A 12,390-nucleotide genomic window follows, 5' to 3' on the forward strand; every position below is an offset into this window, starting at 1 on the left:
TGCGCTAGTACCGCTTGCCACGAGTTCCCAGAATCCTTTGCGGTTCTACCCGTGAATGACGTCACATTTTCAATCTCTATATAATATGCATGTTAAATTTTATATTTGGGGTAAAATATCAAGTCTTTTCAAGTAAACCGGTTCAAGTCCAATTCAAGTCCCAAGTCATTGGTGTAAAAGTCCAAGTCAAGTCACAAGTCTTAGAACATTTTTTCAAGTCAAGTCTAAAGTCATAAAATTAATGACTCGAGTCTGACTCGAGTCCAAGTCATGTGACTCGAGTCCACACCTCTGGATCTTAATGTCTCGTATGATGATGTGGGGCAATGCCGGTATTCACCGACACAAATGTAACTGCATGCAATTTTCTAAAAACCAACAGCTTTTGGATTTTAAGAAAATTCCAGGTTTTCCAGGCCGGCCATGACACTGCACTGTGGTGACAGGAAACAGCTGCCACATACAAAGGTTGTATGTGGCAGCTGTGGAAGTTGTGGAGGTTGAGGTTGAACACCCGTGACTCCCCATCAGCAATCTGCCTCAGAAGAGCTAAAACACACTAGCCGTGTCTGGACCTAAACTCCGCTGCAGGTCCATATATCAAACGATCACTATGGCATTACTGAGAGTTGAAAAACTGTCTAAAGTCTTTCATCTTTATTAAAATGATCAGCGTTCTGCTCTACCAGGTGTAACAATTGAGTTTAACATCCAGGCATCCATGAAAACGGAATTTATGACATTTAACGGAGTTAGAAGTTAGCAGGGAGTTAGCTCGCTAGCTTCTATCTAAATACAATATAGCATGTCCTGACTGCGGGGTTTTAGAAACAAATTAAAACGTACAGCTCTGTTATCACTTCCAGCATAAATGAAGACAGAAAACTAAAAAGCAGTGACGTTTGTAGGGTTACTGAAGTTGGGCTAGCTGGTATATAATGATGTGCTACGTGACCATTAGCAACACAGCTATGTTAGCATAATATAAACAAGCTAACTTTTTTTCCACTCGATAAAAGTTGACGTGAGTGTTCTCGGTGGTCAGGAACAAATGTAATCACATGGCAGGATGCTGTAAAAGGACCAAACGTCAGCCAGGAGAACAACTGAGATAATCCATCCACAATACGAGGTTAGTCATTCACAATATTTGTTTAAGGTTTATTGGTGGTGGTGCAGATCCATACGAGTTGGCTCCTTTGTCTTGGATCAATGACGACCCGAAAAGTCTTCTGTCTATTGCGTATCCTGATATCATCAACTACCTGGTTTTCTTGCCGAGCCTATACACAGGGGAAGACTTTAAATCTTATAAAAGTTTGGAGGCCTATAACCAGATGGTGTGTGGATGGGTGAGGGAGATGCAGTATCAAGTCATCAGCGACAGATGGCAGTGCTCTGGCCTTGCTGGTCTCTCAGCACTAATTGGTCAGTTTAAGGAAACGCCCCATGAGACCAAAACCTCCAGGAAGCTCAAATGATGGAGAGACTGAGAGAGGATGAAATAGGAAATTAACAAGTTGACAAAGACTCTGAGGGATGTCTTCATCACATCATCTGTGGAAAAGTTAGTGCAACACACAAACGGCTTCATCCTCTGCATACCAGGAAACAACCCGGATTAACAATTATTACTGAGAGCCACGATGGCATCATTGGAAGAAAAGAGGAAGACACAGTGATGAAGAACAAGCTTTAATTGGAACCACAGAGCATGCACCTGAAACAGCTTCTTCAGCTCTTTTTATAGCAGCACTTTATACACTCATATGATGCTTCATGGTTTTACATTCAGATGAGAGCGCGCCGATTTAGAAACATCACATGCAACAACACACGGACACGGGAACAGCAGGACGGACCGCCTCGTATTTACAGACCGATTGTTTCAGGATGTTATTCTTCTGAGCTCCTATTGTCCTCAAACCAACATTTACATGATGGAACGAATCAGCATGCGTGATGTCATCAAGCAGCACACAGCTCTTTGATTACACCCCCAAAGCAGAGGGGTGTTTCCTATACACGGCTTTTCAGTCACAAGACATTAGCGTGCAAGCCACTGTCTGGGCCTGCCTGAAACTCTGGAAGTGATAAACACAGGTATAGTGCTGCCAGAAGATCACTCCATCACTTTTTTCCAAATGCAAAATAAAATATTCACTGTTAGCTTAATTAGGTGAAATTTAGTCATGGCTTTAAGTGGATCTGAGTGATCGTAGCTCAATTGGTCTGCACAAAAACAAAAACAAAAAAAAAAAATCAAGAAAAAGCAGCAGTCACAAGCATGATGTCACAAGCATGTGTCCATCGAGTGGACTGATGTCGTCACGGAATAATCAAGTGTAAGGTCAGGTTTTACCGTGAGCTCAGATCAGTGAGAGGAGGTTGAAGGAGGATCAATGTTTGTGACATCAGAGAGAACTCTGTTGATAGGAACAGTGCGAGCTCCATCGAGTGGACTGAGACTCAGGTGGAAACAGCTTTACATGAACAGACCAGGGACATCCCCGAGCTCACGAAGGTGCTGTTACTGTGACATGAGCATAAATATGGGCTCAGTTGTTTCTGCTGGCAGTTATTAAAGTTGATGTTACATATGTTAGGATTCAGACATTAATCTGATCAACACAGTCAGAGCTGCATTTTCACAGACATGTGTGCGGTGTGTATGGCCCTGGGAGAGAAAAAAGCTCTCTCTGTGTGCACACTGCTGAGAAAAGTCACGCAGACACGTTTTAATTACAAACTAATTGTCATGCAGAGCAATGCATAACTGCAGTGTTTCAGCACAAGTGCAGTCATACAGCCATGGAATCTTGAGTTTAATAAATACGCAGCATCACAGGCCATAAAGCTAACATTTATGGACGTAACATGGTTACTATGTAACTCGGGTCGGATCTCACTGTGAATCATGTTCACAGTTTAGGTCAGCAGTTCTGCTCTCCTCTGGATCAATCCTGCCTCCGTCTAAGCTGCAGATGTATTTATAACCCTGACTTTAACTTTACTAAGAAAAATGTCTGAGTGAGAGAAGACACATCAGGGAGGATAGAGCTGCGAGCAGCATGGAAGAAGTGATGAAGACTTCATGTTAGTTAGCCTCCGTGCTGAAACAGCGATAGAAGCAGAAACGTGTGCATCAGGTGCACAGCGGTCATTAAACAGCACTACACCTGTGGTGATGAACCAGCTAAATGATGAGATAAACTTTAAAATGTGAGAGAAAAAACAACCACACCCCTCTGTGGTGACGTGGTTGTATGACATCCAATATATCAGGCAAGTCTTGAGCAATGTGCACATGATATCACACAAGAATCCTGAATAAAACCAAAAGGTTGGTTTTTTTTAAAAAACCAAATGTATTGCCCTCTGGTGGTCATAAAAGCAGAATGCAACTTTAAAGAGGACATGAAACGTTACACATATAAAGCACAATTTACATACAAAAACTGACAGATGTAACTTTGTCTGTGAAGCAGGATTTAAGAAATAAATGCTTAAAGTTAAAAGTTGTTTAGAGCCATCTTCTGTCAGTGATGTCATGTGGTTGCCATTTGTGTTGCCCCTGGCTGCAACAATGAGTTTATGTTAAACTGAGGATATACTGTCCACTTTCACTGTCTGTCTCTTTAGCAGTAAGCGGCTGTTTGCTGTTTGGCTAGCTGCACTCAAATTGGAAAATCCAGCCATTAGCCATAATATTCGGGTTTGTGTGGAGGAGAGCCTGTTTGAGCCAGGTGACAGGTGTTTACTTGACCTACACGAACTGATTTTTCTTCCTCTGACCAAGTGTACCAAGCAGCAGAATCAGCTGATGCGATCAGCGTTAATTTATGCAACAAAATAATTTCTGTTCCCAAAAACATCCAGACAGTTTACAACATAACAGCCCAATACATGCACAACAAAGCACAAATGTAACTATTTTTTTTTTACTGAAGCACAACTGGGAATACCATCAGCACGTCTGCATCGAAAACAGGTGGATGTGAAAAAAAACCCAAGAAAGTGGAGCCTCTGAGGAAGAGATGCCACACTTTTTGGTGACCCTTTGTTTCTTCCTCACATCATCTCACTGACTGGATTACTTCATATTAGAAGTGAGGAAAAGCAAAGCCCAAATACACTACCAGTTAAACGTTTGGACACACCTTATTTAATGTGTTTTCTTTATTTTTATTACTGTTGACACTGTGAGAATCTACAGTGTCAACAGATGGTGGTGGTCATAAAAGCAGAATGCAACTTTAAAGAGGACATGAAACGTTACACATATAAAGCATAATTTACACCACCGAGGCATCAAAACTATGAATAAACACATGGAATTATGTAGTAAACAAAAAAGCGTGAAATAACTCAAAAAATGTTTTATATTTTAGATCCTTCGTAATAGTCCCCCTTTGCTTTGCACACTCTTGCCATTCTCTTGATGATCTTCATGAGGTAGTCACCTGAAATGGTTTTCCAACAGTCTTGAAAGAGTTCCCAGAGATGCTGAGCACTTGTTGGTTCTTTTGCCTTTACTCTGCAGTCCATCTCATCCCAAACCATCTCCATTGGGTTTAGGTCAGGTGACTGTGGTGTCTGTGCGGGATTTATCAGGGCTCTAATCTGAGGTGCTGTTAACTTGTGATTTCTGAGCCTGGTGACTCGGGTGAATTTATCCTCAGCAGCAGACTCCTTTGTCTTCCTTTCCTGGGGCGGTCCTCATGTGAGCCAGTTTCATCATAGTGCTTGGTGTTTTTTGCGACTGCTCTTGGGGACACTCAAAGTTTTAGCAATTTTCCGGACTGACTGACCTTCAGTTCTTAAAGTAATGATGGACTGTTTCTCTTAGCCGATTGGTTCTTGCCATAATATGAATTCTAACAGTTGTCAAAGAGGGCTGTCAGCTGTATACCAACCTGACTTCTACACAACACAACTGATGGTCCCAAACCCATTAAGAAGGGTGAGACACAAATGAACCCTGACAAGGCACACCTGTGAAGTAAAAACCATTTCAGGTGTCACATCATGAAGCTCATTGAGAGAAGGCCAAGGGTTTGCAGCATTATCAACAAAGTAAAGGGTGGCTTCTTTGGAAAATCTAAAATATAAAACATTTAAAGTTATTTATCAATTTTGTTTTTGCTACATTTGATGTCTTCAGTATCTACAATGTAGCCAGCTGACTGCATGGCTTGGTACACCCAACCTGATGAGGAAAAGCTGGATTGTGAGACTCCAGCTTCTCACTCTGGTGGCTCAAACAGGCTCTCCTCCACACAGGTCTCGTTTCTAAAGTGCTTTACGAACCCGAATATTAATGCTAATGGATTTTCCCATTTGAGTACAGCTAGCCAAACAAGTTTCAACAATCAGTTTAACATAAACTCATAGTAACACAACAATTAGTTTTTAGTTTCCTTATTTTCCTCTGCGTTATCAGTTCTGTCCTAACCTAAACTAATGTCTATTACCTGAAACCAACCAACCACATGCTGTCATGTTCCATACTGACAGAAGATGGTGCTAAACATATTTTTAAAACGTTATATTTCATCGCTTATTTCTTAAATCCAGCTTTACAGACAGAGTCACATCTATGTCAGTTTTTGAGAGCAGGTCTCCATGATGGGAATTAGCCTATATATGTGGAACGCTTCATGTTCTCTTTAAGGTATTTCTTGATTCGTCCATGTCTGCTGCAGACAGTGGATTTTAACAGCAAAAAAAATGATCACGATGACCCTAATCCTGTCCTGTCAGAATATGTAATATTTTAAAAATTGTTCTCTTAAATCTCAGCAATCAGGGAACAACAAAAGTCTTTCTACCTCATACAGACTGAAAAGTCTTTTTAGAGATTAAACATCTGCTACAGATTGAATCATTTCATCTGTGGACGAGGCTTAAAAGAAATGGTTAGGGGGTTGGGGTCATAACAGATGAAGACCTCACAGAGTTAAACCAACCTGAATCACAAGGTGACCCTAAGCTGGATAAGAAGCTAAGAAGATGAATGTTTGGATGGCAGAATATGCAGGTTTATCCAAGAAAATAGAAACTTCGATCTGGTATTAAGTGTACGGTTATATATGTCAGTTTAGCTGGTCAAAACACCACAAGTTGTCCATAATTTTGCTCTGAATCACTATCGTTGAGCTAAAAAACTTTTTAGCAACGCTACGTTAATTATAATTGGTGTTTCAGATGTTTCATAGAGATGTTGATCTCTGTGGACAATCAGGACATGCATAATCAATCAAATAAGTAATCTTGTTTAACTGAAACATAAACTTTCTGTAGACAGAAATAAATAACTTTACTGTGAAGCCATGGCTTTAACACCATTTTCCATTCCGATTCTTTGAAGAAACATTTGATTAATATTCACGCACGTAAACCTTCGGCCGTCTTTCGCACTTATAAAGCTCTGAAATAAAATCACCTAGTTTCTTTTTAAACCTAAACGTCTGTGACGAGATTTAATCTCATGTCGGTCCATTAGTAATAAGTACTATCATTCACACACAAAAACAAAACGCTCACAACCTCCACCAATCAGACAGCAGCACACACAAACAAACAAACATGCTGAGAATCACTATAGCAACCAAACCATCACACCAGAGAGGCAAGAAATATACAATCTGAATTCGACTGCCAACATGGCCGCCATCACAGAATCCATAACTGGAGGGGTTGGGTTCTGCTGCTGGGGTCTTATTTGTCGCAGGGTTATGGTTTGTCGCAGGGCTACGGTTTGTTGGAAGGTTAGGGTTTGTTGGAGAGTTCTTGTTTATTGGAAGATTTTTGTTTGTCGGAGGGTTCTTGTTTGTCGCAGGTTTAGGGTTTGTTGCAGGGTTCTTGTTTGATGGAGGGTTAGAGTTTGTCAGCGGGTTCAGGTTTATCAAAGGGTTCTTGTTTGTCGCAGGTTTAGGGTTTGTTGGAGGGTTCTTGTTTGTGACAGGGTTCTTTGTTTGTCGCAGGTTTGTCATAGGGTTCTTGTTTGTTGCAGGGATCTTGTTTGCTGCAGGGTTAGGGTTTGTTCGGGTGTTTCAAAAATTTACTGTTTGAGTTTGTCTCTGTGCTTTGACTTTGAGCTGTTTATTGAATGAGTTCCTTTCTTCTTAGAGGCTCAACACAGTGGACAGCATCTCTTCGGCACAGATGGAGGTGTTCCTTTCTGGATCACAGAACAATTGGGTCAGTCTGTGTCAGTCTAAAGAAGTTTGTGATTGGATTCCTTCAGGATTAATACTGTCCTTTAGCCACAGCCTGAATCCTTTCTAAAGTTAAAGTCACTGAACAGGAAACTGAATGGGTGGAAGAGCAGAGGTACCTCAGCACCATCACTGACCAAAAACAGTGAGATCATCTGATAAATGTGAACAACACCTCTGTCTCTGTTTATAACCACTGAATCCATCCTTCTTGGGATGATTTCTTTGGATAGCAACTTATCTCAAGAATAATAATAATAATAATAATAATAATAATAATAATAATAATGTCCTCTGTGGTGGGTTCACTTGGAAAAATAAATAGTTGCAATAGCATTGATGTCCTCCTAGACTCTCTGAGAGGTAAGATGTCTTTTTGTGAAGAGAAACTGTCCAAGTGTTGAGCTCCTAAACCTTGAGCTCATCATCTCCTGGGTGGAAACCTCTTCTCACAGCTTGTTGCTTGCATAGCATCACGCTCCTTGTTGCCAACCAGGTTTTATGCTGTTAGTGACCAGTTTCAGAGTAAGGCTTTTATTTTGAAAGGTAACAGGCTAATCTTTGAACCTCCGTCCCTGCAGACTCTTATAATAGTTCTCCTGCTCAGTCTGGTTACGGATCTCTCGCTCCAACAGAACCAGTGCTGTCTTGCGCCTCATGGCCATCTCCCTGCGCTGAGCATCTGATGACATCTCTACCTGCTGGTGAGGTGGGCTTGAGGATATGGTAGGGTCGACAGTGGCGCATGGTGAGGCAGAGCGGCGTGGGTGGAAGCTGCTGCTGCTGCGGCTGGCCGAATCTCCTCGATTCAGGTTAGAGAGGTTGTAGGTTTCTCGTGGGTCTCCCCCATTGGATGCCCCCACCCACTCCCATGGGTTACCATTACCTGATGGGGGCTGGGCCTGGGGAGGAAGCGGGACTTGGACAACAGGATAGTGGGGTGCATGGGCATCCACTGTGATGATACCTGGCCCCTCCCGTGGTTGCTCAAAGGGGTGGCGGTAGTGTGGCGAGTCGGCAGCGGAGGAGATGGCAGAGCAGGTGGATGTGGTTTCGGAGGACTTCTCCCCAGAGGACGAGGACGGCAGGAGGCCCTGCTGCTTGGAGATGGCAATGACTTGCATGAGTCGTGGCTGGTTGGCAGCACCACGCCCGGACGCCTCCCCGGTTGTCTTCTCCCGGATGGCGAGCCACTTGGCTCGGGTTAGGGCGCTTTTTGGAGAAACCGGTGGGGGTCCTGCTTCTGGGATCTGTGGGGGTCTGGGTGTTGCCACAGCTTTGGCCCCCCCTGGAGGTGGAGTGGGGTTGCGACTTGCGTTTGCCCTCCCGGCATGCACTGCAGGCTGGTAGATCGGGGCTTGAGAACCGCCATCGTCAGTCCCCACAGAGCCTACCTCAGAGCCGTCTTCACTGGTTTCGTGCTCTGCCTCGTCCCGAACACCCATACCTCGCATCTCCATCGACTTCTGCTTCCACTCCGACACCAGCTGCTGTGACCGCATAGGGTCCATGGGCACCTGAACAGCCTTCAGACGGCGCTGCACTGGCTGCACTGGCTGGACCGGCTGCACCGCCTCCTCAGAGGCATCGTTGGCCCCCAGTACACCATTTACATTCATGCTAGCTCTTGGTAGCGTGTTGCTGAAGGTCACCATGGTCTCCTTTCCCATGGGGCTTCGGGGAGCCAGCAGCTCTACATCCACACTGGCCCTCTTCAGACTTCCCATTGAGCCCTTCTCCCTCTGCAGGGGCCCCAGGCCATCCAGCCGGTCCATGGGAGCCGGAGCTGCTGCTATCTCATCGTTACTCTCTGAGGCAGAGGCAGGGCCTTTGTTATAGACCGACTCGTGTCCCCGCTCAGTCAGTGCTCGGAGAGGGTCCGCCTTTAGGGGTGGAGGAGGTGGGGGTGGAGTGATGTCATCAGATGATTTGAAGTTGGCGACAGCGTGAAGGGCCTGACGGAGGAGAATAAAATCTTGTGAGTCTTTGGAGAGTCACAAACCTCAAAAATACTCTGAAACCTGATCTAATCGTCAGATCAAACCTCAGAGACCAGCACCAAGATCTGTTACATTATTACCAACCTCTTCAAAAACAACTAAATCTCCCGGTTTCAACAACTGAGTCGGTGTCTTTGGATGATATTCTATTAAATCAGGCTTTGAATTATTTGAAAGTCTTAGCTGTGTTTTTCAGGCTGAATGATTAAAGCTGCCTCAGTGACCTTCTGTCTGTATTTTAGGTGCTGTTCAGATGTTTCTTTGTGCTGGCAGGTTTAATATTCCCTCATATTCAGTTGGATATTCAGCCCATCATCTCTTTGTGAAGCTCCTCGGCTGAAGCTTATTGGCTAAATCAAGATTTGAGTCACTTGGAGCTGCAGAGCTGTTGGTTTTTGATCTACCATCAGCCTCCGGTTTAAGCTGATGCAGTCGCCATGACAACACCAACACAAAGCCATGTCCATGACAACAGCTGCAGACTCTGGAGCTCCATCAGACAGAAACACACACCAGATGTGTCCTTTATCTCACCAGGTAGGCGGCGATGAAGGCTCCAATGAGGAAGCCCACATAGACGTCGATGGGGTGGCTACGATGCTGTGTGATCTGAGTCAGGCCAGTCAGCGCTGCAGCAATGGCAAATGCAAACACCAGCACGGGTTTGAGCAGCTTGGTGCTGTCTGAGATGGTCGAATTAAAGTACATCTGACAGGAAACAGAAGCTAACATCAGAGAATGCCATGATACAGCAAATTCAACACATCTTTATCAAGACAAACAAAACTGAGCAGTACAAGCAGACCTGACACAATTTCCTAAAGACATTTTTTAAAATGTGAACATTGTTTATTCTTATTTATTTTTGTGTAAAATGAATTTATTCTGGGATGGAAAATTTAACTTTAATCCGAGTCTAAAATCAGCTTTTAATTTACATGCGTTAAAAGCAGCATGGCCGACCCAGCATTTCTGGGCTGAACCTGAACTCTGACCACTGGACCTAAAATCACACGAGCTTGTTTCTGTGGGAAGGTTTTCTTTGTCGCACTTACAGAAACATAAACAGCAGCAAACGCTGACAGAGTTGCATGCTGGGAAGGAAACGTCTTTCTGTAAGAAGAGGAAGAAAAAAAAAAAAAAAAAAAACATGCCTCAATGATCAGTCTGAAAACTTCAAACAGCGACACAAACAGGAAGTACGGCAAGCACCTCGCAGCCATGATGGCGTGCTCATCCTGCCCAGAGCAGATGTCTGTGGTGATGTAGGCATTCTTGTCACATGACACACCCGCCAGAGTATAGTTAGGTTTGCAGACAGTGAGGAAGAATGGTGCGTGGTACCCCGTGGACAGCTGGATGATGTCAGTGAGCAGCGCGGTCGCACACAGGCCGAACACGTGCACACCTGCAGGAACACTTTTGACATGTAAGACTGGTGGCAGGTCACAGGGTACAGACAGGTGGATGTTCAGCAGGTTCTGCAGACACAGTCATACCTACGAAACGGACCGTCCTCCTCAGGAAGGAGTTGAAACTGCAGCCGCCAGCGTTGATGCTTCCCTCAGCTCGGCGGAGTTTCAGACGGGACTGCAGGCAGTAGATTGCTCCTTCCACCAGCATAATCTGGGGCACAAAACAAATCCACCTCAGCAGCTTGAAGCAGGACAGGCTGTCCCCGCCCACTTTCTACAACCACCAAACATGAAATACTAGTTTATGCACAGGTGGAGATGTACAGGTGAGGAAACCAAAGACACCAAAGACTTCCAAACATCTGAGGTATTTTCATTGTTCGTGAGGTCAGAATGGAGAGTCGGGGTACCCCATCAACCATCCAACCATACACCCACCCATCCACCAGCAACTAATCACTTACCAACTTACAAACACCTATTAAACCACTCAACAGTCATTGGCCAACCACCAATCACCTATCCAACCAAACAACCAACCATCCACCAATCACTCATCCATCGACCAACCCTTCATTCAGCCACTCAAAAACTAAACCACCCACCCATCAATCACATATACCAAGCATCACCTCCAGTCATCTTCTTAGCCTCCAATCCGACTAGGCAAGTGCGCCATCACTAAAAACATATTCCTACATAATCAATAAATTCTAATAAATTATGGTACTGAAGCAGCAGGTCCAGCGAAGGCGAGGCTTAGAAGCATCAACAGTGGGATCAGCTCATCTCCTCCATCCACGTACGGCATACTCAAATCTCTGTCGTGGCACCGGAAACCCACTTGAGCCGGCTTCACCACATCGGTCAGCTCCAGGAAGTACAGCGACACCATAGAAGAAGCCACAATGGGCAGCTGCATGCAGAAAAACAGATAAACATCTGTTAATGGGATCATCTGATCCTTGTCGACACGGCAGGAAGTGCTGCCAAAATGTACCGGTAGCTCTGAGTTTACAGGTAGTGTAAACAGGAAGCAGAATCCTTTCATAGCCTCTGTAAGATAAGCTGACCTCTGTTAGTGAGTGTGTGTGATCGCAAGTTTCAAGTTTGGCTCAGTTTGGCTCAGTCTGGAAATCATGACCATAAACTCATGATGTCAGTGGGGTTTTTTTTTTCTTTTTCTTTTTTTTTTTTCCAGAGGTCCCGGCAGACACTGTCTCCCCATACACCTCCACAGGACCTGAGGTCAGCTGTTGCCCCCTGGTGGTCAGTAAAAAGAGTACAAGTGTAAGAGAACTCAGATTTTAAGATTCAGACCCAGAAGCTACATCTATGTTTAGACTGTCTGAGGATCTGAAGCATCAGCGTGTGGTCCATGGGCTTTTCAGATGGCCACTGAGGATTTTCATCAAATACTCGAATTATATTGAAAATTATGTTAATTTGTTCAGGGTTTTTTTTGATTCTCTAAATGAAAATAATTTAATAATAATGGATTGCATTTATATAGCGCTTTTCAGGGCCCTCAAAGCGCTTTCCAAACAGTTCATGCAGAACTTTTATTAAATGAGTTGAATTAAAGCGGAAAGTCTGAAATTCACATGCTGTTTGATTTGAAAAATAGCGCGGTGGACCTGACTGTAGGTACGGTCCTCTGTGTCATGTGACCATTTGTTTGTTTGTTGCTCTCACCTCTACGAAGTAGAAACATGGCAGCAGAGTCAGACTGTCCTTTGGAGGTTTCTTCTTCAT

General features: G+C 44.1%; 1 protein-coding gene across 4 annotated transcripts in view; it reads right to left on the minus strand.

The window, feature by feature from the left end:
• Nucleotides 1-1,679: 1,679 nt before the first annotated feature.
• plppr3b (phospholipid phosphatase related 3b) overlaps nt 1,680-12,390 on the minus strand; it is a 25,759-nt gene continuing 15,048 nt past the window's right edge. For all 4 annotated transcript variants that reach the window (XM_085264509.1, XM_085264511.1, XM_085264510.1 and 1 more), the window contains 7 exons: nt 12,331-12,390; nt 11,366-11,551; nt 10,720-10,846; nt 10,433-10,628; nt 10,276-10,333; nt 9,755-9,928; nt 1,680-9,175 (listed from right to left, as the gene is read on the minus strand). The exon at nt 12,331-12,390 is cut by the window's right edge. In XM_085264509.1, coding sequence (XP_085120635.1) covers nt 7,775-9,175; nt 9,755-9,928; nt 10,276-10,333; nt 10,433-10,628; nt 10,720-10,846; nt 11,366-11,551; nt 12,331-12,390 — 2,202 coding nt within the window. In that variant the 3' untranslated portion in view covers nt 1,680-7,774. The remainder of the gene's footprint in view (nt 9,176-9,754; nt 9,929-10,275; nt 10,334-10,432; nt 10,629-10,719; nt 10,847-11,365; nt 11,552-12,330) is intronic.

This window comes from Mchenga conophoros, linkage group LG23 (genome assembly GCF_057382185.1).
Source record: "Mchenga conophoros isolate Kocher_MC1m ecotype Shallow Benthic linkage group LG23, M_conophoros_male_GT1.1, whole genome shotgun sequence".
In the NCBI taxonomy this organism is placed as follows: domain Eukaryota; kingdom Metazoa; phylum Chordata; class Actinopteri; order Cichliformes; family Cichlidae; genus Mchenga; species Mchenga conophoros.